General features: G+C 41.7%; 1 protein-coding gene across 4 annotated transcripts in view; it reads left to right on the forward strand.

Annotated features, from left to right (window-relative positions):
• Window positions 1–27,845, forward strand: part of DPP6 (dipeptidyl peptidase like 6) — a 542,989-nt gene that overhangs the window by 219,142 nt on the left and 296,002 nt on the right. The window contains exon 1 of one of the 4 annotated variants that reach the window (XM_038127467.1): window positions 12,378–12,824. The exons of the other annotated variants lie outside the window; for them this stretch is intronic. Within the exon in view, the coding sequence (XP_037983395.1) occupies window positions 12,774–12,824 (51 nt within the window). The 5' untranslated portion in view covers window positions 12,378–12,773. Of the gene's footprint in view, window positions 1–12,377; window positions 12,825–27,845 lie in introns of those variants that run through there. 4 annotated transcript variants of the gene reach the window in all.

The following is a 27,845-nucleotide window of genomic DNA, read 5'->3' on the forward strand; positions in this document are numbered from 1 at the left end:
GAATTAATGATTTTCTCAAAGGCTTATTCCTTTCAGAAATCAGTTCAGAAAAATCATCTCTCTTGACAAAAGAGCCAGAACTCTTCCAAAGCAGGCCTTGCTAACTAATATATTGCTCCTTGAACTCTGATGACCTTCACAAGCACTTCAGCTCAGAGGACAAATCTCATCTCACACCAGTCTCTCACATCATTGTGCAGGTGAAGGCAATGTCACAAATGTGCTTTACCCCCCACACAAATGATGAACCTTCCATGTGAACATTAGAACTTGCTTAATTAGAAGTTGCTTCAACTTCAGACAGTTGAAGGTTTTGATGGAGGCAACAGGGGGAAATGGAACAAAATGTGGAAGTTGTTAAAACATATAAGAATTGTCATTTCCTACTCCAAGTAGGGGAGAAGATCATATTCTATTCTAGGAGCTGCTCTGCCCCAGATAACAATTTTTCTTCGGTCTGTTCCCACTTTGTCAGGATCTTTCCTCTTGGCATCTTTGCCTTTCAGCAACCTCCTGCTCCTGTAACCTTCTCTTATTCACATCCTTCTCACCAGGCTGCTTTATCACTGTTTCCTTGAGATTCTCTGTTTCTTTCTTCCCTGGCCTTCAATCTTTTCAGGTGTGCTCTAAGAGGATCTTTCTTATCCTGTATCTTTCAGCTCCAGGCTTGCCTTCTATCCCTGCTTATAAATTCCTTCTCTCTCAGCCTCCTCACCCTCCCAGCTCAAGTGGAGGCAGCTGGATGATCCTGTGCCTGCAGAAGGAGCCCAGCAGATCCCAGCCTGGACTTTGATGTCCCCAGGAGCAGCACTCCTGGCAGGTTGGCTGCTTCCATCAGGAACTGCAGCCTCGTGCTGCTGTCCTGGTTCTACTCCCTGGTGCACGGGCAGTGTGTTGGTGCTGCAGGGGTGGTTTTGGGGAGATACAGGGTGACACGATGAGGCAACCAGACAGTCTGGGCCATATTTTGCAGGCATATTTTGGGCATATTTTGCAGGAAGTCCTAGAACTGCATTTTCCATGCCCCTTGATATGGAAAGAGCCCATTGGGAAAGGCTCCCCAGGGAAGTGGCGGAATCACCATTCCTGGGAGTGTTCAGAACACAAAAGGAATGTGGCACTTTGGCTATGGTTTGGTGGTCCTGCTGGTATTTGGTGGAAGGTGGGACTTGATGATACTGCAGATTTTTTTTCCAGCCTTAACAATTCTGTAATTGTGTGATTGTGTGAAATACAGGCTCTGAGTGCCTTTATATCCTCTGACCCTTCTGCATCCCCAGCTGCTTCCACTGCTGATGTGGGGGCTTGCTGTGGACTTTGTGAACATACTGTATGAGACTGTATTCATTCAGGCTTTTATCTCAAGCTGCTTTAATTTATGGGAAAAATGCAGTTAAATTATTCAATTCATTGTAAATGAGACACTTGGCTACTCAGGTAGCGGGAAAAAATTCTCCAAGTGACATTTTTGAGATGAACAGTCTCTCCCAGGCCATGTCCCCTCTCATGACTGCCTGCGCAGATGCACTCTCACAGGACTGGGTTTAGCCCAACTGGTTTCTATTGTGAAGCAGAAAAATGATTCTGGCAAAGGCTTGTTATGGAAAGGAGGTCACACAGATGTGAGGGGTGAGCTGAAAAAGGGGCATTTCAGCAGGAAATTTTGTTCTGTCTGAGCTCTCTGAGCCACAAGTCCCTCTTTCATAGGGTGACAGGAAATGGCAGGACCCTCTTGTCCCTAAACCTTGGTTTTCTGGGCTCTGGTGTTATGAACAAGGGGAGTATTTGCCTCAGGTTGCCCCAGGGTGCTCTGCTGTACCTCAGGCTGATGGCACCAGTGATGGTGCAGCTTTGTGTCCTCTCCACTCCATGAGATGCCTTATTAGTACAAACCCACCCCAGAATAAGTTTAAGCAGAAAACTCCTTTTAAGCAGTGATGAGGATGTGATTGCTGGTGCAGCCATGAGAAACTTCTTGGAAAAGTCACCACTTTGCCATTTTATCACTGTAACTTAAGGGAGGAAAACCCTGACAAAAATGACACAAAATTTCCCATTAACTTTTAAGTGCAATCACAGTGTATATTTTACTTGGCCATACAGAGACAAGGAATCCTTCATGAACACAGCTGCAAAACAACAGATCTATTTTTACTGGATGTTTTCAGGCCTTGTTCAGTACATGAAAATTAATGGGCAAAATTTTTCTACATTCCTGTGCTATTAAAAAAGGAAAAAATATCCAAACCACCTCATTCAATTTCTCATCTTGTACCAGCCTGTTTCAACAGGAACTGAGGCAGTTTGCCAAAGGCTAATGATTCCATTTTATATGATTAGTTTCTTTAGCCAGAACCAGATATTTAGAGGAACTAATAATTTGTTGCACTGCTAATCTCTAAAATACCTGTAAGGGCTCACATCTACCCACACTGAAGTGTAGTCATGAATCTTTTTGTTGATATTTTTGCTCTATGTTTTTGGAATTAATACATTAATGTAAGAAAAGAACAGTGAAAAGATATGACCCATATAATTTTTCACAGCTTGGCATCACAAGGATGTATAAGCACAAACAACATAAGGGAGAAGTACCTAGATAGAAACTGGAGGTTTAATTAGAGAAAATTATGTGGCTATAAAATTGTCAGTATTATTCATAGCTGACATTGATCAATCAAACTGTCTTCAAGCAGGGGCACAGCATAACCTGACTGTGTTGTTGCAGTTTAGAACAGACTTCTGTATCTCCAAGTGGCATTTTGATGGTGCCTGATAGTTTGGGATGCCTTTACTCTTGAGCGTAACATGGAAAGAACTCTGACATACTCTGACATTCAGAAATGTGATGAAAATCAGTTCCCTTTGTAATCACTTGTGCTGGGTCTTTTGGACTCTGATATGCTGAGGATTATTGATCATTTCTAAAATGTGGCATGTTGTAATCACAGACTTTTTTTTCTGTATCACTCTAAGCCACCACAACTGGGGTTCATAAGGGAACCTTCAGGCTTTTTTATGATGCTGACTGTAATACCACTAAATGCTGCATTTACTGGTGCATATCTCACAGTACTTAAGCTCCTAAGTAGTTGAAAAGACATCTGCCAAATCTGCAGATAACAACTGTAAAAAATGTTCCCCTTTTCATTCTGTATCTGAGGCAGCAGTGGGAGCCCACCTCTTAACTCCTGAAATCTGCAATGCCTCTTTTTTCTCCACGGGTGCTGCCCTGTGAAAATCAACATTAAATTAAAAAAAAAAAAAGGCATTTTTCAATATAAAAGTAAAAGGGGAAAAAAAGAATTTTCCTATAATAAATTGACTCAGATTGGGCCCTGTGGCCAATGCCCATCAAAATTGTCATAAAAATTAACATAAGAATTACCAGATCAGAATATCAGACACTAATGCTCCATCTGGTCCAACGTTCTGTTTCCAGAAGTGACTTACACCAGCTGCTTCAAGGGAGGAATAAAATATTAAACATTTAGAGAATGCTACAAGTGCCCTAACCAGCCACTAACGTGGTCATTGGGCAGCTGCTTGCAAATCCAGTGGCAGGAGGAGCCTGCCAGCATTTCTGCTTTCCTAGTAAATAGAGCAAAGAAATGCACTTCCCTGTGGGACGTTGGTATGTGCTGGTATCCAGCCCTGGGCACATTTATCATCCCTCCTGTCCTGGTGTGCTCACCTGCATCCAGATGCACACACCAATCCTGCTTGCTTAAGAGCAAAAAGTGAGCAAGGGTTGAGGTGTGAAGGATTTTGTCAGAGTTGGGGAAAAGTTGCTCAGGAGGCTCACAGGGCAGGATTTGTTTTAATGAAGCAAAGTCATTTCCATCTGATCCAGTAACCTTAAAATCCCTTTGTAATCCAAAGAGCAATAATGGCACTTCAGGTCCTGCCTCTTCTCTCAGGGTTTAGGTGCCTCCTTCAGAAGCCCCTGGCTTCATGGACTTGAGCTTCATTGACTTCCAAAGGGGTCCAGGATGGCTTTGCTCAGACCTCACATGTCCGTGTTTCACCAAATCACTCCCACCTTTGGAGGCAAAGCTAATATTTTTAGACTGATAAGGGGCTTTAAAGAATTAAGATCCAAAGCATTTAAGGCTCTTGAGGACATATTTCAGCCTGTCCCTTTCCTTAGCCTCCCTTATTGCCCATCAGTAATTACATCTAACAAAGTCTGAATTATTATGGGAGTGGGATAAGAAGCTTTTTCCCTCTAACTAGCAGCTCAAAGTGATCCATCTTCATAATGGCCCAAATGTGTTGGCAGGAGATGGCCGTGAATGGGTTGATTGCATCGCTAATGGTTGATCACACAAAATGGCCTCTGGATTAACATTAATTGGTCACCTTGGTGGAGACCTCAGATGAAAAATCTGTCTGAACAGGGGCAGCAATTGGGTTTTGCTTCCCCCGTAGAATTTGTCCTTTAAAGGAGGAAAAGCCCTGAGGGAATGGTGGCACAATCACTGGACGTAGAGAGTGACTTGTCCTCCCCATGCCTGGCATCTTCGAAAGTCACTCCAACTGTGTCCTAATCGTTTTGTATTTCATATTGTTTATAATTCAATATTTGTTATCTAAAATACAGGTTATATTCTTAGAGGTAGAAAATACCTTTTTGTGTATTTTCTTTAAGCCTAATTTGTTGACCTTTCATGTAATGTTTTTTTTTTGCCAGCAGTGACTGGGTACAAGCTGACTTTAGGTGGCTGAGCAACTCTAGTGAAAATAATACCAGGGCTGGTGAACCATTACTATTCCTAACAAGCCAGGAATACACAGGATAGATAAACAAAAGCAGAAATCTTCAAGGCGCAGTGTTGTATCACCAATCAATGTCAGAGAGCAACACAATTTAGAAAAACAAAACACAGAGTGCAATGCACCATTAAATACAATGTAGACAATTTTATCTGTACCTAATAAGGGAGAGAAATAGAAACTGTCTCTATAAAATAACATCTATAAAGCCTGAGAATGAATCTATACCATATATGGAAAATTAATTTTTAAAGCATAAACCCAGGTACTTTTTAATGCCTGATGTCACAGGAACACACAGTGACATTTTTTATTTCTCTCTGGAGTAATGACTAAGAGGAAAACTATCCTTAGGTCTTGATGTAGACATGGCATAGAATAATGAGCTTGGAAATACAACTTTCCAGCTGTAGCAGCTGGGCTAGATTGCCTACAAAGGTTGTCACATCTCCATCAGTGGAAGTTTCTAAACAAGAGATGGAAAAATATCGGACAAGAACTGCTTAGCTCTTTACTCCTACTTTGTAAATTGGTTTGTTTTGATTTAATTCCAGAGAACTGGGACTTTCTTACAACTAGGTGTAATATAATTTTCTGCAATTTGTTATATGTAGAAGAAGTTTACAGTGAGCTGTCAAACTCCCAAAACTCAGTGGAGGACAGCCCTGGAGCTGCTTGTCCTGAAAGTCTCTGCTTAGCTGGGCTGCCCCAGCTGCAGAAAGAGGAGATGCTCAGAGAGATCTGGTAACTCTGACCAGTGCATCTTCCCATGGATCCCACATTTCTTGTCTATTCATATTTGAGAATTTTAACAAGTTTGGCCTTTCAACCCTTTCAAGGGTTGATGTGACTGTTTTTTGTATTCTATCTGTCCACTTCTCTCTCCTACTCCTTTTCTTAGCCCTCTTGCTCCCAAGAAAGAAGAAGGGTTTGTCCAAATGTCCCTTAAAGAAGACAGGAGACCCCAAAGTCCTGAGTCTCTTCTGCTGCAGACCAAAGTCCAAGACTTTGGGCTCCTGAATGCACAGCATGTCACAGATCATCAGTGCTGGCCCAGGAGTCAGGACTTCACAGCCAACCCAGTGGTACAAATCAGGAGCGGATGTTGCTGTGAATCTGCCATGTGGGTGAGAGTGGAAGTTTTCAGGGAGCTGATTTAGAAATCACAATTAAAAAAAAAAAGACAAAAAAACCTCTTTAATCTCTGTCTGGTTTTACCTTTAATATGAGTAAGAAGATTTTGACTTTTGGCAGTGAATTTCTGTGAAGATGTTTGCTAGCCATGGTCTAAACACGCTGGTGGAAATGGGACAATGTTGCTTTTTCTTCTGCACAGATTTTATACAAGCTGAGACACAGAACACATGCAGTGGAGGGAAGGAGAACCTGTTAAACACCTCATACTGGGATCCTAAAATCTGTGTAGCTGAGTTTGATGAAGACACTGCTTGCAAAAAAAGTATAAAATCTATAACAAATGGGGCCTTTTAGTGACAGACAGTGGAGATGGCAGATTGTCTGAGATTATCTTGTTCCACCAGGAGCCCACGCTGCTTTCAAGCCTTCTCTCTTCCATCTCCTGCAGGCTGGAAATCAGCCACTGAGTGTGACTTGGAATAACTAAGCAGAAATAGGTGCTGCATTTTGCAAAGGCTCCATGCCTGCCAATATGCACTTACATATGAGAAAAGACATTTTTTCCCCCCCATCGTATTTCTCTAGCACAGTGCATGGATGTGGCTGAAGTATTCATTTGAGTTAATATATATGCAAATAGTAGAGATCATTAAATAGACATTATTTCCTACCGCTAATGATCTTCAGGGCTCTCACACTGCTGCACTGTGGCTTCTTCCCAGTGCTTTTTGCTTGCAAACAGCTGACTCTTTGCCCTGTGAGGGCTGGTGTTTCCATGAAGCTCTGGGCAGGCTCAGGATTTCAGTGAAACTCCCAGCATGGGGGGCTGGAAGGCAGTGCCAGAGAAGGAAGCTGCTTGTCCTTAGCCTGCCAACACAATGGCTTGTACACAGTGGCCTGCTGTGAGCCAGATCAATGTGTGATAAGTGAACTGACCTGCCCTGAAGATAATCTGGTAAAAAAGGATGAATTTTCTGATCTATCTCACAATCTTTTATTGCCAGAACTGAGGAGGCCTCACACTGCAGTGTGCTACATACTCCAGGGAGGAACTTCATTAAAAGTATCTCCTGGGTTTGTTATTGAAATAAAATGAACAGGAGTCTGTGTTCAGATGTCTGTGTGGCTCACATGGGCAGTGTGGGGTAACAATGGGCATGTTGTTCTTAGTCTCCTGATGCTGGCAGAAAGAGCACGAAAATACTGTTGGGGGGTGACTTATCCCCCTGCTGAGAACAGGCAAAGATTGGCATCCAACTCCTTGCTCCTGAGAATGCAGCAGGGTCAGTGCAGACTTATGAGTACAACCAGTCCTGGAGGCAAGGGAAGAACAAAACACGTCAGTTTTCTGTACTTTGGCCAAAAGCTGCCATCATCTTTGGAGGCTACAATAGGCAGCTTGGGCTGGAGAGACAGGGGAAAGCTGGAGGTGGGAAAATGCTTCTCTCCAGGCTTCTATCCATGAGTCACAGCTATCTGTGGGCAGAGCTGGGCACAGCATCTTCCTGTCACTGTGGCCTCGTGTGTTTGCACCTGTTTTCATCACATCTCAGCTGTAGTGACACATGTCCAAGCCATTATAAGGTCTTCATGAAATGAGATGGAGAACTGGGTGTTCCAGTTCTGCTCCTTTTACTTCCAGCAGTGACTTCTCTTGCAATAATACAGGGGGGTATTTTTGCTCTGTTTTTTTCTCCATAAGTTTGGAATCTCACATTCCCTGTTCATTGGTTTGGGCTGTGGCTCTGGGGTACCATATCCATTTCCGGAGTCAGTTAATGAGCTGTGATGGGAATCAGAGTATGATTCTGCTTCTTTCTTTCTGAGGACATAATAAGTGAACAGGACTGCAGATTAACATAATTTTCATCTTTTATAGTTTTTTTTTTGTTAGCTTTTTGTTAGCTTTTGTTTATTTGTTTATTTGTTTGGATTTTTTATATTTTATTTACTTGTCAGAACAGTCTGCATCTGGCTGTTGTGACTGATAGCCAGTGCAGGGGTATGATCAGATCATGTCCTGGTGAGCAGGTGCCAAATGGACCCAGGGGCTTACACAGGTAAATGGAGAAAGTTAGAGCAGTCCTAAGACCACTTCGTGGGGTAGTGTGTTCTCACTGGGAGCAGAAAATGGTCACAACTGGTGCTCACAGTGCAGCTGAGCATCAGGTCCAACTTGCAAAGATGGTTGCCTAATTCTGTCAGGAGAGCACTGTGAGGAGTAGGAAATTGGTAGCAGCTTTTCAGGATTTCATAATGCAGGCATAACCCTGTCATCCTGTCCCCCTCATAAACCACTCAACAATGATCTTAGATTTGTGTAACATTTATTCCTTTCTGCTTTTATTAGGAAGATACCCCAGAGTTGGATGGTCACAAACCATTTTCTGATTTTTAGCTTTAATTTGTTCTCTCTGGTTTATACATATTTGCCCTGTGTCAGTGTTAAATTTGGGGTTAAATAGCTCTTCCCCATTTCTGCTTCCTTTCCCAGTATATTTAGAGATGGCAGCCTTGCTTTAATTAGGCTCCAGTAGTTTCTGTCGCGGGACGGTTTCTCCACTGCCCCAATCATTTACCAGCCATTATTTGCACCTGTTCTTATATTTTTTTCATCTCTCTTGAATATGAGTGATCAAAATTGCACCCACTATCCAAATGAGGTGTCAGCAGTACTGTGTGATTTCCTGCTAATATTTCTCAGCCTTTACTGGAAAGCAAAGACTTTCCCAGTAACTCCTTGCAGTGCAGATTTTGTTTTCACTGCCTTCCACACCGGTGGTTTATAATCCTGTGATCGATTACTGCAATCAAATCTTCTTCCTCTTCTGTTAATTTGAGAGCTGCTATAGGAACCAAATTATACTTACAGGAACACACACAGTGTTATTGCACTCAGTAAATGCAGCTGAGGTGGGATTTTGAGCTTGCAGTAAATATTCTGGGATGATTTCACTCCATTATATTTAACTAAATTACTGGGTAAAAGCTGAGCATCTCACCTTCCTGGAAGCAAAGCAGCAAAACCCACAGCAGCAGCAGCCACTGCTCAATGGCACAAATGTGTAACCCACCAGGGCAGCCAAATGGAGAAAGTTAATGCTGAAGTATCATCTGTAAGAACTTGTGGAAAATTTGACAGTTGCTGCTGCTTTTTTTTTTTGAAAACATCAATACCACTCTTTTCATACCTGTGTTTGTGTCCATTTCTTCACCTGTTTCTTCCAAAGTGCAGGTCATGTAGGAGAAGTTTTGTGGTTCAATGAAGAGAGAACAGGAATTACACTTACATCTTATATTTGCTGTAAGGAGGTTTATTTAGAGGTCAGAGTTTGTGGAAAGGAGTTGAAGGACATGAGAGAGTGATTTGGTCATTAATAGCTGGGCTCTACTCCAACCTCCTCAAACCCCCTCACGTTGTCTGCAAGACCTGGGAAATTCCAGAGCTTTGACATCTGTGGGCTTCAGACTTCCTGAGTCCAGAGAGAAGTTGCTCTCCTAAAGTGTTTCTGTCAGAGTAATGAGTATAGTGAATGAACCATGGAAGTTTATTTCTCAATGAGGATTTTATCATGAGACCACGTTAAAAATGTGCTGAAAGCCACTTTTCAGCACATTAGAATGTCAAAAGCCCTTAAGTTGGCGAAAGCATTTTGAATGATTCTGCAGTGGCTTTAATTCAGAAGAAATGTTTTCCCTCTCTCCTGACCATAACATTTAAACCACAAAGGAGAAATCCACAAGGTAGAGTCACGTTTGGCTTGACCTTGGCCTGGATGTGCTGTATTGTTTATCAGTCCTGGTCACAGCAAGCAAAAGAATTCTCCTGAAAAATTTTGGTTCTTACAGCATGGAAAGTCAGAAGTCCATCCCCATCTTTTGAGGTCAAATGAATACAAAGCACATTCTTCTACTGGTTAGAGGAACCATTTCAGGGAGAAATTCCATTCCATTTTGGGTATCACTGGAGTCCAGGAAAGTGCACTTTCAGCTATGGGTGTCTAGTGGTGCATAAACAAAGACAGTGAAGAGTAGAATAGCACTCAGATAGTGACCCAGCTCTTAGTGGGCAGGCCCATGTCAGCATGAAGCTGTCTGGGCTTGCTCCCCGCAGAAGTCACACAGCTGTGCCTGCAGGCAGAGCACGTGCTCCCAGAACAGCACTTGTCTGCACTGAGCTTGACTGAAGTGCTTGGGGCCTCAATACTAATTGCATCATGTCAAGATGGGTTTCTACACATTCTCTTACACCTAACTAATCATTAACTAATCTGACTAACAATAAATGCAGAGAAAATTGAAATATTATTACCCGTCTCTTCAATGGCAGTCAGATTAAGGGTGTATTGCCAAAATGACAGAAAATTAGGTCTGAAAAAGTTTGGAACACTGTTAGATAATTGAGAGGCTGATTACTAAGGGGGTATGTAGAAATTTAATGAGGTATAGCTAGTCCTTTCAGACAAACATGAGATGAGTCACTTTTATTTTTTATTGAACAAAGGTCAGATTCCACTGCCATTAAAATAAATGGGAATGCTCCTCATAGAACAGCATTAGGACTCTAATGCTAAATGTGAGACTAAAATAATCAATTAGATGCACAGGACCAGTCTGTCATTTCCATAATTAGCACATAACAGATCTTGATGTAAACTAAATTTGGTATCCACATTTGAAATGGATCTTTGTATTTAGTGAAACATCTCACAGCGATCAGGAAGCGTGGGTCAGGTCCCAAACTGCAGGGTTTGCTGTGGGTTTGCTGTACCACGTGAACAATGGCACCTTGCACAATTAGAACATCACAGGTTCTGCCCCACAACTCTTCTGCCTTTCCATGCAGAGAAGGAGAGAAAAGGTTTCATAAACTGTGTGAGTATTGACCAGAATATCCAATGTGGTCTTACATTCAGTGTAATCTGATCAAGTGCACTTACACTGTGTTGTAAGATGGGAAGATGAGTTGTGATGCTCCATCTGTGCTGCTCTAGCACAAAGATGAAGGTGTATGGTGTGGAGACCCACATTGGGTGCCAGTTAAATACACGGGTGATAGAATGGTGGGTGCTGCTGCCTAATTCTTGTCCCCAACAAACCTCTCCTGTCAAAAAGCAAGTTGAGTTAACATTCAGGAAATGCAGTCAAAACTCCACTCAACACTCACCACAGCTGGCTCAGCGATAGAGGAAAGAAAGGGTCCTTTGCTAGGTTTTATCCCAGCAGAGTAACACAGTAGCTGAAGGGAAACCTGGCTAGAAAGAGGAGGAACCATGTGGAGCAGGCAGCTTAAGAAGGGGAAGGGGTGAGGGGCAGAGCTAAGGGCTGGGCAGAGGGGACTGGCCTCCAGGGGAAGGGGGGTGGCCACCAGGGATGCCAAGCCAGTCAGGGGACAGGGGAAGGAGGAACCTGAGGAAGTTGTGACACAAAAGTCCATGGGGGAGTCTGATTTTCCTCCCCAGGAGGGCTAAGTCTGTGGTGAGTAGTTCCAGGGCTGGGGACTGGGAGATTGACCAAGGGGAGAGATTTCATGGGATGCTACAGTATGGTAGCCCAATGTGACAAAGAAAGTAGCACCAATCACATAAGAATATGGTGGCCACCCCTTTTCTTATTGAGAGAGCCAGTCACAACACCAGATATTCAAAGCAAATCTCTTCTATAACTCTGCTGGATGGGTTCCTTCCAGCGCCTGGATTACACCCCCAGGCTTTCAATCAGAGATGACACTTCAAAAGGGTGTCCTCTGTGTAGAGGTGGCCTGTTATGCTCCCCCACACTGCAGAAGATCAGATTTGGAGTTGTAACTGCCAGTAATAAATCAGTTTTTGTCAAAAAAACTTATTTTCTCATTCCAGAAATGGATTCAAGATATGGTAGGGGGGTTTATGTTTTACCAGAGAGGGATATTTCACACTCTTTCTGCTTTCTTTTCCATTTCCTGAAATTATAAAAAGGAACATAAGAAGCCCAGCTGTATGAAGAATAAAACCAAATGGTCCTTCTCTCTTACAGTGTCCTATGAGTTGGGTAGCATGAACTGTGATCAACATTTTTATGGTTATGACTTTCTATGGGATCTCCCTCCTGGACAAATTCTCTCACAGATATCTTTCCTTCCTAAAAGAATTGGTACAAGTTCATGAGTAACTGACTGATTTTCAGGGAACTTAAAAATTAACATCTCTGCATTTTCTGTTTTACATGATATTTTATTTTCATTTAAAGAGAGACAAAGAGTTAAAAATCATTTAGGAGGAATGACAGGTCTGTAGATGCCCACCGTTATACAAATTTCCCACCCTTAAGAAACCACAGAAATAAAGTAGAGAACACCTTATGAGATATTTCTCAGTTTCATTCCCTTGCAGCACATTTAAGACATTTTTGTAACATCATGTGATTTCCATACTGCTTAAGTAGCTTGGGGTTTTTTCCTTTTCTTTTTTAATTTTTTTTTTCTGTAGGATTTAAACAATCCCTTTGTAAAGACTCATCATGACGTTGCTTTAAAGTGCCACGACTGTCAGCTCACAAGTCATCTTAAACTTGGATGGCTGACATAATAGCTTCTTTTTTTCACTGACCTAAATCAAGCAGTGGATGGATCAAGACTTCTTCCTATATCATCTCAAAGAAGGGATTTTGGCTTGCTTTTTTTTTTTTTTTTATGCCTATGTTCAGCTATTGGTTACTTTATGCTGAGCTGTGAACTGTGTGGTTGTTGGAAGCAGCATTAAAAGCCAGGGAGTGCCTCTGTTTTCAAGAATATCCATCACTCTGCTGTTTTAAGCTCCTGACTGGTTGTAAAATATGTTTACAGCCACATAGGATATGTATTTGATCTGCAGACCTCAGAGATGAACAAAACCAATTTGTCCAGAATGAAGAGATTTAAAAAAATATGGAGGGTGAGTGAAAAATATGCATCAATCTATTAGAACTATTGCAATGGTAGCCAATAAATTGCAAGCAGATGATTCTGGTGTTTGTGGACAAGTTGTCTAGCTGCATGCACATTGCTTGATCAGAATTTTTGTTGCAGGGTTTGACTGTATGCTTTTTTTTTCTTTTTTTTTGCATATTAGCTGCATCTTCACAAATTTGTTGAGACATTAAGCACTCAAGTTTATTTGACTTTTGAGAAAAGTTTCAGAGAATTTGCAACAACAACATTTATACAGTAAGAGCTCATGAGGAAACTAAGCTAAACTGATTTCCTCTGTGGCCTTTAAAAATGCCATTTAAGGTTGGATGAATATAAAAAAGGCATTACAAAAAAACCAAGCCTCTTTTCCCCTCAGGCTGTATTTTAGAACTGGTATCTGCTGTAGAGCTGAACTAAATGCGATGTGGTTAAAGCCCATGCAGCATTGGAATCTAGCATGGTGGTCAAATTAAATAATAATAGATTGTCATATTTACTTCACAAACAATTGCATGTCTCATAGGTTGGAAATAAGAGAAATTAAACATTTTTTAAAAATGTGAAGTTAATGTGGTGCAACAAGTGGAACTGGCATCTCTGTTGTCTCATGAAGTGGATTTCCTTGAAAAGTTTGGGGTTAGTTTTTCTCATTGCTAAATTTGCTGCAAAGAGTAGCCATTTCAAAAGGAATTTTAAAGTCTTGAAATACAATTGTTTGGCTGCTTTCAGCAGATGGGGCTCTGATATCAGTTAATTATGTAAATTATGTTGCATTATTAGTTAAATAATGTGTATTTTCCCTGATCTGAAGCTCAGTTGACTTGCTTGGTGATAACATTGATTTGACTACTTTAACTTAGCTTTGATTTCATATTCATTCATTTCATTTGATATTCAATGATGAGAAATGGTTAATTTCCATAATATACAGCAATTTATAGTCAGGGCATTGAGTACTAGAGGACATTCGCATTTATAAGTCTGTCTTCAAATAGATGTAACATCTCTATTTATGGTTTTGTTTGTTGAAAAGTGTTATTGCCTCAGTGAAAATTATATTTTAATCATCATACAAGTTTCATTTGTGCAAACAGGCAGTTTCCTTAGAAATTAAAACAGATCCATTAAGCATAAGTAGATATTATATCATATTAAGTGACATGAGATAATTACTGTAGTCAAAGCATGGTGCTTAAATGGGCTCTGGGAGTGGTTTAGTTGTAAGAGACAAAATGTCCTTCTTGGATAGAAGTATTTTATTTGCATATAGCTGTGTCTGTTGTTGTGCAGCTGAACACTTTGTCCTTTACCTCCTATTTCTGAAAGCTATTTAACTGCAGGCTATTAGGCATCCTTTAATTGATGCATTTTCTGCTCTTCTCCCTGAAGCATTTGTCCCATCATTGTGGTACCTGGCATTTCAGGGTAATATAGCTCAAAATTAAATTTCTGCAGAATCAGATGTCAGTTTTAAATATTACTGTTTCCTTTTTTCCTATTCCAAACTATTCTGGATAGAAGTACGTGAAAATCTCCAAGAGGGTTTTTATGGTTGGGATGAAACCAAAAGGGTTAGACCTTATATTGTGCAGAGTGTGCTTTTATAATAAGCCATAATATATTTATGCAGGAGATTATAAGTCTATGATATGGCACACAGTCCCTTCCTCCACTTAGCTCTCAACATTACCTTGCTCAGTATTTATGGATATCTCAAAATTATGATTTACACTGTACTTATCATTAACATCCCTTGCAAAAGCTCTCGGTAGTTCTTGCCATCCTTCAGAATCCAGTCATAAAATGAAGAGATTAACAGATAATTAAATTAAATCCTTAATTATTTGGGGATGATGAATTCACTCTGTGATTCCAGAAAGGTATAGAGAGTCTTTTTCAGAAGCAGTATAAATTGGAACCAGTGGAGCTGTGATGATTTATGCCTTCTTGATGATCTGACTCACACTGTTAATTCTCTGCTCCTCTTTTAAAAACATATTAATAAAAAATGGATGTAGGAACTGTTTATTAAAATATGAAGCTTTCAAGATATTTTTGAAATATTATATACACTCCAAGATAGCACTGCTTGAAAAGTATCTGTCATTTTTCACACCAAATAGAATGTCCTTCAGAAAAAGGCAAGGAAACTTCACTTTTTTTTTTTTTCTCCAGAGGTTTCTGCCATCCATGGGAAGCCTCTCATTGTTTTCAACTAATTCCTGATCTGGCCTGTGTTTCATGCTGATCTCCAAAGGGTTGGGATATATCACTGACAGTTAAATCTTCCAAAGTGTTCAGCAGGTACCCACTCCTGCTGGAGAAGGGGCTGGTTACTAAACACTCCTGAAGATACAGCCAACTCAGCCCAATAAGGACATTAAGCCAAATTCACTAGAAAAACAACCCCAGGGAAATGAATTTTAGGGTAAAAAAAAAAAAAAAAGCAGAAACAATAAGCAATCAATCTTTCTGTACTCAATTCTGAGTACCTTTGCTCAAAAAAATCTGCCTACAGTCATTACAAAGCAAATTACAGATTGTGGTATTTGATGGGAATGCTGGGCTATGGTGAGGATTGAGACTTACAATATTTATCTCAGCTACTGAAACTGTTTTGAGACCTCGTTAGTAATGGTTCTTCCTGATGCAGGGATGACTGGTTAACACTTGCTCCAAGCTTAGAAAAAACACTGTGCTGAGTTTTCTTAGCAATGAAAAAGTAAACCAATCGTCATGGAAACATGGAAATTGGTATGCAAGTACATAATGGCTACTTCAAAGCCACTGATTCTCTTGTGTGAGCCTTTAGTTAGAAAAGATTTTAGAGCAGACATTATTTACTCAATAGGACACTCCATTGTGATCCATCATACCTGTAAGTGTTTAAGCTCTGGGTTTTTTTAATGTGTTTTTGACCCACTAGACTATGAGAGCTATAAAACCTTATTATGGCCTTTCATGCTGAGTGTTTGAAGGGGTGTTTGGAGCAAATATGCCTTTTTGAAAAATCCCTATAATTTGTTCTGGGAAATGCTTATGGTAGTGGGCTGGAGTAATTTGTTCTCTTCAGGAAGAGCTCCTGGAACTGTCACTGATTCCATCATGCAGCTGTGCTTTCCTACTTCATAATTTTCGTATTTTAGGCTGTAAATTGGTATAAAAACACTGATTCTGAAGCAATTTTTAAGTCTCTCTGATTCTTAAATATACATCTTGGTAGAGATTATTTTAAGTAACTTTTCTTAGCATGTATAGGGACTGAGCTGCAAAAAATAATGTCTTATTTAGGTGCTGTTAAAATACATTATATTTTTAAAGAATTATAGCCTGAGCCCCAGCCTTAAAGGCAACAAGGCTGAAAGGTTTTAGCCTGTTAATAGAATGTGTGTCCAGACTTTTAAGGCTTTCTTTCTCCCTGGAGTGGCAGTGATCTGCCCTGTCACTGCTGAGCACAGGGTATGAGTGCAAGTTCCAGATTGTCCATTGGAATGGTGCAGCTTTAAATCTGGAAAATTCCATTTCCTCCTTGCAGTTGCAGGACAGCTGCTCCTGGGCTGTGCTGTGTCAGAGCATCCTGCAGCAGCTCTGCCCAAGCAAGACCTGATGTAAGGGTTGATGGCCCCAGATTTGAATGAGCAAAGATGGATTTAGGAAGGGAACACAATCTCTGGAAATTACTTGATGGTTTCCTTTTTGCCTCTCCCTCTAGTTGCTTTTCACAGTAGGCTAATGGTTGCAGCAGCCCATCAATTAGCACTCTCCCCACTTTCCATTTTCAAGGATGCTGCTCCCATCCTCTGCAGCAGGCATTAATGGGGGAAGGATGATTGGGAGAGCAGAGGGAGAGAGGGAGGAGGCATCTGAAAGTCTGGGAACAACCCTCAGCACAGGCAGGTGGGGAAAGGCTTGGGCCGAGCACATCCTGAAGGAAAAGTCCTGCAGTCCTACAGCAGAGGATGAGCCTGCAGCACCCATGGGTGCAGGCCCAGGTGGAGGGAGAGCAGCCCTCTGGCAACTTGAGCAGCGGGGACCTGCCTGAGGATGATCTGGTTAGTGCTGGCAGGTAGGAATGGGGTCTGAGAGGAGCAAAGATGACAGAGACCCCTCCCCAAATCTGAGGTAAAGGTGTGGGAGCTATCTTAACAGAGATTCCCCAGATCTGAGGTACAGGTGTGGGAGCTATCTTGGGGGAGCTGCTTATTGTGTTGGTAGAGGGCAATGGAGGGGTCAGGATTTCTGCTTTTGTGGTTCTCCCTTTGCTTTCTCCTCTCCTCCCTTTGCTGGCTTTGTGATCAGGTGGAGGAAAGGAGGAGGAAAGAGGGATGTGGATGGGACAGCTCACACCACCCTGCTTCTGCTGGGACCAACTCCAGTCCCTCCGACTCCTTTGTCCCCAGGAAAGGAGCAACACTGAAAGAAGGTTGTAGACCAATGTGGGTCAGCTCTTTTCTCACAGGTAACAAGCAGTAGGACAAGAGAAAATGGAATAAAGTTATGCTAGGGGAGGTTTAGATTGGATATTAGGAAAAATTTCTCCACCAAAAGAGCTGTCAGGCTGCCCAGGGAAGCGGTGGAGTCACCATCCCTGAAAGTGTTCCAAAAACACAGTTTAGTGGTGGACTTAGCTGTCAGGTTAATGATTAGATTAAATGATCTTTTCTCATCCAAAGAGGACTTTTCTTGGCTTAAAGATTTTATGATTCTGTGTGGGTTTTAGTTCCTGTGATTCTGGAAGGGTTTGGCTGTGTCCACTTCAAGTCCTCTATTCTCAAGGACTTCCCATGGCTGAGTCAGGAGGCTCCACCATTCTCCCCTCTGGAGATTCTTGTCCTGGCCCAGGACTCAGCCATGGCCTCACGTGGAAAGTGCTCAGACAAGTGAACCAAGAAAACTGTTCAAAACCAGCCATTCCCACGTAAATGTGAAGCAATAACTTATAACTTTCTATTTATGAAACTGAAAAGGACAAATGTTCACCTTGAGGAGGCATTTGGCCATTTGTTGTTCCCTGTGAGATGCATTTTGCTAATGAGGGTGGCAGAAAACAAACTACTTTGATTTAAAATTATAAGGAAAAAAACATTTTTATATATATTCTTGAACATAACATTTTAATGTGTTCTTGGGCATAACAATTGGTGCTACAGAGGACTTCCTTGCAAAAATGAGTTTGCTCCAACTGGTATTAGTTATTCAGGGCCTCTCCTTTGTGTCATGAAACTAGTGAGAAAAACCTTATAGATCAATAGAAATGTACATTAAAGATTTTGCTGTGTGTTGCTCCTTTTATAACTCTTATAAATTTTCTAATTATACTTAAACATTAGTATTTGGTATATTGGTTCAATAGGGGAACTTCTTAATTCACTTGATGTTTAAGGGGTAGATCTTTTACTGCTCAATCCCCGAGGTCAGTAGGGGACTCTCAACTGTGGTAAAGCTGTTAAATGCAAACTGGATTAGAGAATAAAATTACAAATTGCAGTGAGCAGGCTTTAAATGGCTTGATTTAAGGTTTTAAGTGGACTTGCTAAAGCAATCCACAAATACATCCCACTGCAGCATTAGATACAAATGTAGCACACACTATTTTAAAAAGCTGCTTTCTGCTCCCCATTTGAATTTTGCAAAGCCCTATGAATAAAAAACAATATTGAAACTCAACACACTGATCCTGGAAACCTTTATTCTGATGAGTGATTCCATTAGTGACAACAGCTCTTTTGGTTTCTGTGGGAACTGCCTATAAAATTCAACATATCTATAAATGTTTACTGCCCCATCAGAAAAAATTAATGATTGTTGAGAAATGAATGGCATTAGATGTTCACTGTCCTGGCAGTGTTGTGAGGTTTTTGGATAGAGCTGGATGAGACGTAGCTGAGCCACACAGACCAGGGGCTCAAGGTTGGTCCTCTGATGGACTTGGATTCACCTCCCTCTCCTGTGGGATGTAAAACCCTGGCAAGAAACTGCAAAGGAGACCCTCCCAGGGTGAAAAACCATTTGCCCCAAACATTTTGACTGCCTTAACAAGTTCCTTTTGGATTATTTAATCTGAGGACATCAGAGAGGCTGCCTGTTTAATACCAGGGATGACATCAGGGTGTCTGTAGCACAGGGACAGCATTTCTACAATAGAAATTACACTTTCAGAATACCACACCAGAATTCAAACACTTCAGCAACATAAAGCTAAAATGGAAACCTGAGTAAGCAAATGAAAATGAAAATGAGTGTTTCCAGCTTAACTCTTTTTTTCTAAATCACTTTTCACCTGATCCACCTTTCACAATAGACCATGCTAAGAAGCTGACTGCACATCTGTTCGTAAGACACTGATGCTGTGCTAATGGCTCTAATCACTGCTAGCAGTGACAGCAGGCTGCAAAAAAATCCCTTCAGCATTTCTAGTCAGCATTTTCACTGTGAATGATGAGATCTCAGGTTCCTGGAGTAAAATCCATGTAGTCATGAGCAGACCTCCAATAAGTTACTGTAGCTCAAGTGTTAGGTGCTGAGGGTCTTCTGGATGAATGCATCTGATTTAACAAGCCATGTGGCATGGGGGCTTAGCTGCATTGCTTGCACAGAGAGGCAGCTTCAAATTTTCTGTTCTTATTTAAATGAGATGTAACATATTCATAATTGCTTTAATTTATTTTTAAATTATGAGGGGAGGGGAAAGGAGGAGGACAGCAGAAGAATTCAGCCCTCCTGTTCAGGGATGACATGAACAGCTTCTCTGATTTTGTATTCATAGAATCATAAAATGATTTGGGTTGGAAGGGACCTTAAAGATCATCATTATTTACCTCCAGGGTGGAAGGGTCTCTTCCCACCACAGCTCAGGCTTATATTGCTCTCTTCTCTACATCAGCACATCCTAAAAGCTAAGGATGGGGAGCTGGGACTTGGCCTTCGATTCATTTTCTATAGCCACAGTGGTCTTGGCAGAGTTTCGGAAATAAAGGGTCTGTGTGCCACAATTGGATAGAGGAGTTTGACTCTAGTCTTGCTAATTAAGCTCCTAAATAGGACCTAGCCTCTTCTAAGCAGAAAAAAAAAAACAAACAAAAAACCAAAAAAAAACCAACCTAAACAAACTGGTGAACACGTTTGTCCTCCAAAGTGTTAGGGTTAGGGTTAGATTCAATGGAGCAGAAGCTGAATGTAATGTATTTACATTTAGCAGAAATAGCCATTTATGCAAAAAATATGAGTTTTTTATTTCCTGTATTTAAAGGACTCACCAAAATACTGACGTCAAAAGACAGTTCCCATCTCACACATTTTTAATGCAACCAATGGACTCCTTGCTAGGGGGATGTGGGGATGTCTCTGTGTGGGACCAGAGTCACTCTTGACTGGCAATTTCTGATCTCCTGAGGACCTGTCAGGAGAGATGAGTCATGCTGCTCATCCTTGGACCATGGCCCCAGCACAAGGCAGATCTTCCTTGGGGAGACCTGCTGCCAGGTCTCCCCAAGAGGGGTGAGGGGTCCCTGTGCTCAGTGGGATCTGGGCTTGTTGTGACAGAGCTCACTGGCATGGCTGGACCCTGTCCAACACAAAAATCTGAGCAGGGAGCAGCCCTGCCCCTTTCCCTGCCATCTCCACTGACAAAAGCCTTTCCTAGACAGGCTTTCTTACCCATCTCAGTTTGAGTTTTCCTCTTCTGAGTGGAGGGCAGGTGTTTATTACCCAAGCTCTTGCATCTTTGATCCCACAAATAGTTTACATAAGCAAGAAAGCTTGTGAGCCTGGTCCAGGCTGGCACCTGAGGAACACTACTGCTGGTTAATTTGCATGTGCCCTGCTAAATTGAATATTTAATCTGAAAATTTTATAGGTTATACTCACGGGAACTAATGTGCAGAATTTAATGGCAAATTACAGAGTCAGTAAAGGTCTAGATACAATAATTAATTATTGGGTTCTGTGTGTGTGTTGTTTTTTCCTGTTTTAAAGAAAGTTGAAATTGTCCTGAGGCTCCTCTTGACCCTCTCTCCCTAGAGGGTAATTGTGACTTTTCCTCCCTCCTTTGCCCAGCAACAGCACTGAAGGGTGGGAAGGTGAAAGTATCCTTGAAGCATGGCACAGAATAACTGTTTGGTAGATAATTGCTGCATTTAGAGAAGGTGCAGAATTAATGGTATGGTGTCCTTCTGGCAAAAATATTGCATCTATTAGGGAAGTGATGCTAATATTTCAGAATGCCTCTGGAAATGGCAAATGCAGAAATCCTCATAATTGCACAAATTTGGTAAGTGTAAAAGCCATGTAAAAGTAATGATTTCTGATGGCAATAAATAAAATGGCACATCTTTCAGTTCATAAAAAATTTGTTTATGCAAACTCTGGAGCCTACCAAAATCTAAGGGCTCGCTCCCTTTGCCTTTTACTGGGTGCTCTGTGGCAAGGTGTCACCAGCTCCTGTCTTTAGGGACACACACCTCATATCATGTGGTGAAAATCCATAATCCTCCTTAATCTGGAGGACTGGTCAGGAAGGTTATTTCCTTCCCCTCCAGTGATTTTTGGACAGTTCTTCCACAAGTTAATAACCAGAAGATTTTTCCTTTGCATTTCCCTACCAGATCACTTTTGTCCTCACTTCAAACATACCATTATTGAGTTTCTGGCCATTTTTCTCCTGTGATGATTTCCTTTTGTTACCAGTGGATTCCAAACAGCTCACATGAGAGGCAAACAAGAAAAATATTTCTGTGTGCTTACTCTGTTCTCTTGTTATACCTACAAGAGGGAAGGAGGGAAGTTTCTTGCATCCTTCTGAGGTCAGTCTTAATTTCATCATTCTTGCTCATTGACAAAAAAGGAAATGCTCTTTCCTTTTTCTGCACAAAGCAAAGGACAACATCTGGAGCTTAACGGTGCCAGCAAAAACTCTCCTGCTGATAAAAAGACCAAGAGGGCACAGGTATTTAACCATGAGTTTGGATGGAGACCTTATAGGGTACATTTGAGAGCTTAATTCTGTCAGCCTCAGAGACTGAGGAGGTTTGTTTTAATATATCTCAGTCCCCACCATTTGGGAAAGCCATTTTTTGTTGTGGAAATCTCTCTATAATTAAAAGCCTCCATTTGTTTTGAACGTGTCTGCTGTGTTAGTGCATCCCACAGATGTTCTCAGAGGATAAAGACAAAGTGACCAAGAGGGGAGCTATTCTGCTGTACCCCACAATCATTTTCCCGTCTGGATTTTGGACTTGTAGAGAGTTGAATCTTTGGAGGGAGGGAGGCCTTGGGGATATGGCCAGACTCCGGGCTCTAGAGTCAATATTGTGATAGAATTAGGATCATTGACTTTGAAACAAGGATCTGAGCTGTGCAGAGTTTGGAAAGGGTTCTAGTGAGCATTTCTTGCCGTTCCTTCTCTTGTCCTGTTGCTGCTCCCCATAAAGCTTGGAGCAAGCACTTGCTGGAGCCCATGAAACAAACAGGTTTATGGCTGCTTTCTGAATTTCACTGATTTTTTTTGCTTTTGTTGAGCTGTTCCTGAGAACCAAGCATCTCTCAAATAGTAACTTGGTTGACAGTAAGGAGATGGGATATTGCTCTCCACAACATCTGCTACAGTTTCAGCAACTGTAGAGTAAAAAGTCCTCTTGCAGAAGAACAAATCACTGCATTGTCTTTCTTTTAGTGAAGAGCAATCCCTTCTGGAGCACATGAGCACTGATAGATGGCTGAAACTAAAAGACACAGTAGGGTGAACTGAAGTTTTTTGACATTACCTCTTCACAGAGGTGCTTTAAATAGATGTTACACACAGATTTCCAGCTCTCAGACGTAGTGGTGCAGTCAAAACTGCCAGAATCATTGTTTGCTCAGAAAATGAAGCAGTAAGGGCATGTATTACTTAGAACAAATCCAGCTTATTTTAAAAGCAACAGAATAATGAAATGAAGCTGAGATTTTAGTTTTTTAAACCCACATGGATATTTTCCCACAGATCATAGGGTTTGTGGTGACATATAAATACTCTATGGATTCTTCTTCAATAAATTTTTGTCTTTTGAATGTGAACTAGCATTTTTGTGGTTTTTCTTGGTTCAGCCCAGCTATTTGGTTCTGTGGAAAGTCCTCCTCCTGTTTCATATCTCCCTGCTACTTCTAATGTTACAAACAGAGAACATTTTTCATATTTCTGCTCGTAAGCACTCTAAAACCACTGGGATGCTCCAGGGCCCTTGTCTGAGCAGCCAGACACACCTCATCAAGGTTTTGCAGGGAGAACAAGCTCTGTGAAATTCATTATTAAAAGCTCTCAGGCTCTTTCTTTGGCTGCTGGGAGTGCCCTGACTGTGAATCTGCTCCTGCTTCCCTCTCACTGAGGTCTCAGGGGCCTGTGGGACTCCCACCAGGAGTTCTCAGGGTCTGGGCTCAGCCTGGTGCCCAGGATTTCTGCTTTGCAGGGGATGCTGGGTGGGTGTGTTGCTGCTGGTACCCTTCAGGTATCTAAACTGCACCTATTTTCCTTCCTCACTCTCTCCTCACATAATTTCTTGTCTTTCTTCTCACATAATTTCTTGGTGCTGTACACCAACACAAAGTAAAGAGGACTCCACCTTTTGATTTGTGATAAAAGTGATTCTAAAAATGTCTTGAAGAGATCCCCTTGGCATCTCTTCCTACCAAATCAAATCCAGAAATCATGTTTGCCTCTTTGTTTTGCTTTCTGCTATGAATTATTTTTGTCTCCTTCAGCACTCTTTTATAGGATTACACTCTGAGTGAAAGAAATGATCAAAGGATTGGAACAATTAGTGCAAGAAAGAACATTAAAATATGTATAAAGAGCTTTGATTTAATGACAACTAATGTGAATGTGAGTTTATAACAGTTTACATATCTATGAAAGATGTAAACATGAGGAAAACAAGAAAATATTTGTCATAACAATTTGGAGTTTAATTTACACTCATGAAATGAAATTTTAAATGGAATAATGTATGCTGAATATACAGAAAATTGTACTGCCTATAACATCACTTCAGCAATAAAATAGTTCACAGGAGATGCAACTAAATCCCTTTGCTATTATATTAAAATTTTCAACTGACCTAGAGGAAACACTAAAATATTGATTTAGGAGGCCAGTCTTGCATCACTAAAAAGGTGGTCTGAACAATGGAGTGGTTGGGGCTGTTTTCCATCACTAATTCCCAAGAACCAATAGTCTTTGAATTTGGTGAGATGTGCAGAGGGCAAACAACCTCAGAGATAGAGTTTCTGGTTTTTTGTGCTATGCACTGAGCTAAACAGCAACTGCTGCAATGAATTCCAGCCTCCATGAGCCTGGGATGCTATTGCATCTAAATCACTTTGCAGACTGTATTATATTTTAGCTTGATGCCTCATAGGAAAAAAAAAAGAAAAAAAAATTTTAAATTCCTTTTTACACCAGAGGTGCTTTGACAAAGAAGTGCTAATGTTCTGGCAGAAACGGTGTCTGTGCAGATTGGTTGGTATGGTCCAGAGACACCAAACTGTTAGACCACCTATGGCAAAATTTATTCCTCAGCCCCTCATTTAGGAATTTCTCAGGACAAAGTAAGCAGTGATTAATTTTGAAGGAGTTCACTGAGGCAAGCAAGCCTCATTTTCCAGGCTAGGCTCCTTGGAAGAGATGGCACTGGTGAGGCCACACCTCGAGTGCTGTGTCCAGTCCTGAGCCATCAGTTTGGGAAGGACATTGAGACGTGGAGAGGGGCTGGGAACACAAACCCTGAGAGGAACCACTGAGGGAGGTGGGAGTGTTCAGGCTGGAGAAAAGGGGTGACCTTATCACCATCTACAACTCCCTGAAAGGTGCCTGTGCTCATCTGGGGCTGGGCTCTTTCTCCAGGCAGCACTGACAGAACCAGAGGACACAGCCTCGAGCTGCACCAAGGGAAATACAGGCTGGATATTAGGAAAAAGTTTTTCACAGAAAGGGTGATAAAGCTCTGGAATGGCCTGTCTGGGGAGGTGGTGGAGTCACCATCCCTGGATGTGTTTATAAAAGCCTGGATGTGGCACTGGGTGCCAGGGTTTAGTTGAGGTGCTGGGGTTGGGTTGGACTCAATGACGTTGACGGTCTCTTCCAGCCCGGTCATTCTGTGAATTCTGTGAATTCTGTGAAGCTGTTCCAGAGCTGTGAATATCCACTGCTGTATGCACCAGAATTACTCAGCACTTTTCAAAACCAGCTTGTTTGTGAGTACCTACAAAAGGGTTTACACACCTTGCAGGAATCTTGTAGTTTACAAAGCTGCACCCTTACACTCCAGCCTGAAAGAACTGCAGGCAAATTCAGCATTTAAACATAAAGTAAAACCAGATCATGTCACTGGGGGCTGGCACAGCAGCTCCTGAGACTCTCAGTGTGCCTCTGCCCAGAGGGCTGGTGCTGAGAATAATCTGGGGTAGCATTTCACCTGGTGGGGAGATGTGCTGTAATGGAAGAAAAGAGATGGACCTGTGCACGGCTCTCAGAACCTGCCCATGGTTTGCATTCTGAAAGTGCCTTTATCAGGCAAGAGAGCACACCGGGATGCAATTGGCTGTGTAGACTCTAGATATGAGTTGGGATCCATGAGATACTGAGCACGTGGAGCTCTTGATCTAGTGAATACAAATAATTTTACTTTGAATTTGACATACTTACTTGAAGGGCCTACAGAGATGATGTGGCAGATACATGCATTACAGCCACACGGAATATGTGAATGTGTGATTATCTGGATAGGAAGTGATAAAGAAAATAAATGTAAAAAAGAGGGGAATTTGTTAAAAACAGAACAGAAAAAGAACAGGAACAGGCAGGTAACTTAGTAGTGGAGAAAATATTTCCTGACTTACCTCAGTCGGTCTTAAAATTCATGAGATGTTTGAAGCCATCTGCTGATGTAAAGCAGGCTCAATGCTGAGGAACTCCATCTTGGTATAAACCAATCTGCCTTTTATTTTCTAAAACTTGTATGGCATTAGCTTAATTTCTCTAAGGCAACTAAATATGGTGTTATTAAATTATCTTAATGCAACCATGGTAAACAAATACCCGTACTGCTAATATGATTTTTCTCTCAGTAAGGTAATGAATATATTTATTCACTGATTTGTAACTCAGCTGGATTTCTGACTTCTGCCTATAGAAAGCTCCAGGCCACTTCTTTCAAATTTCTTTGCTTCTAATCTTTTCTGGAAATCTTTATTTTCTATTAACATAACTAAACAGAGCAAATGAAGCCTACAGCTATTACTTACCTCTGCTAAGCCCCTTCATGTATTGTTACATTATTCTGGATATCTGATTGTTGTTCTTTGTATTATCTTTTGCTCTACAGTACTACAGAAAGACTTAAGATTGAATGATAGGACTGCTCTTAGCTCAGTCTTCCTGCCGTTGTTCGGAATTATTTGGGATTTAGGTCAGTCATCTAAGGATTCCTCTCCTAACTAGAAGATAGATTTTCTTTGAGTCATTAAGTCTCACAGTTCTGTTCTTCCCACATCTCTGAAGTGGTTCTTTCATTTATAAGCTCCTGGCATGCTCAGATAAGTTTCTTACATGGCTTGACACAGTATCAAAGTCCATTACTCACTGACCAGCCCTAATCCGTCCTCTGGCCTCCCTGCAGTGGAAGGAGCTGAATCTCCATCCTCCCTGGCACTCAGCCAAGCCCTGGCTGAGGGATGGCTTGTGCAAAAAACCTTCTCATAAACAGCAAAATCCCCTCACTTGCAAGCCCAGACCTGGGGGCAAGGATTCCTCTTACACTCACAAGCTCAATGCAGGGGGCAGAAGGAGGAATAGAAAAAAGGCAAAAAATTGACATACTTCAATACAAATAGCAGTTTGACATAGATCTGGAGTCCTTGGTGCAATGTGTAATTCAGGAGACTATAACTAGATGTATTTCCTTACACACACAGACATGAAAGCCCCATAGGCTACCCATGGCTGTGGATGTACAAGTGCAGCAGTGCTCCTCAGGGAGGAGAGGTGTGCTGCTCCATCAAAAGGTGTTTAGAGAGAACTCTGAACACTGCAGCAGCAAAGCCATTCCAGCAGTACCAGCTTGGGGAAGGTGAACCTCTCTCAACTGAAATGAACTCTGTGTAGGTTGAAAAACCCCTTTTCAACACTGCCAAATCTTTGAAGTGAAAATCTGCACGTTGTGAGGGAATGATTGAAGTGTGAAAACCACCTGTCCACCAGAAGCCCGTAAAGGATCCCCAGCTACTCTGAGCAGTGTGGATGTGGAACATGAGCCATTGTTGTGTGCTGCTCTCTCTTTGTGCTGTGCATTTCTCCAGCCCCAATGTCAGTGTTCAGCTCGTGCCACAGCACTGCGGAGCTGCCTGTCAAATGCAACACCACAAAAAGGGCCGCAGGACACAGAACTGGGGTGGCCAGCTTAGCTGGTGGGCTGGACCAGGGTGGGAGAATAAAAAGCTTCATCACCCAGGGATGCAAGGAGAAGTTTTGCAGTGAGCAGAGATCAGATATGTGAGTGATGCTGCTTGGGTTGCATGAGCATGGCAAAATTCATTGGGAACTTGGAAAGAGAAGCTGACCCAGGTAAAGGTTTCCTCTGTTTTTCAGTTGAGGGAGAGAAATCCTCTTCTTCTGGGTCTGCAGAATTTCTCACAACAGAGTTGGGCTTCTGCAATCCTTTTGGCCAAGGGACCAGCACCTTCCTACTCCTGTCTCCATAGGCACAAGGCACTTGCACTGGTCCCATTCAAAGCCCCAAAACTATGCTTGAGACTTAAGGCTACATTTCCCAAGGTTGTGCAAGCCCTGTCTTGTTACTGGGGTTTGTCTCAGGCTGTATCAAGGCTGTTCTCCATCACAGTCACAAGCCATATCTTAGAAAATGTGATCAAAATGAAAAGTGGTGGCAGGCAGCTAAGGTGAAGTGCTGCCTGAGCAGGGAGTAAAATAACACTTGGGCAGAGGTAGTCTTACAGGTACTAGTAAGCACTTGTG

The sequence above is a fragment of the Motacilla alba genome, chromosome 2 (genome assembly GCF_015832195.1).
Source record: "Motacilla alba alba isolate MOTALB_02 chromosome 2, Motacilla_alba_V1.0_pri, whole genome shotgun sequence".
NCBI classification, from domain to species: Eukaryota; Metazoa; Chordata; class Aves; order Passeriformes; family Motacillidae; genus Motacilla; species Motacilla alba.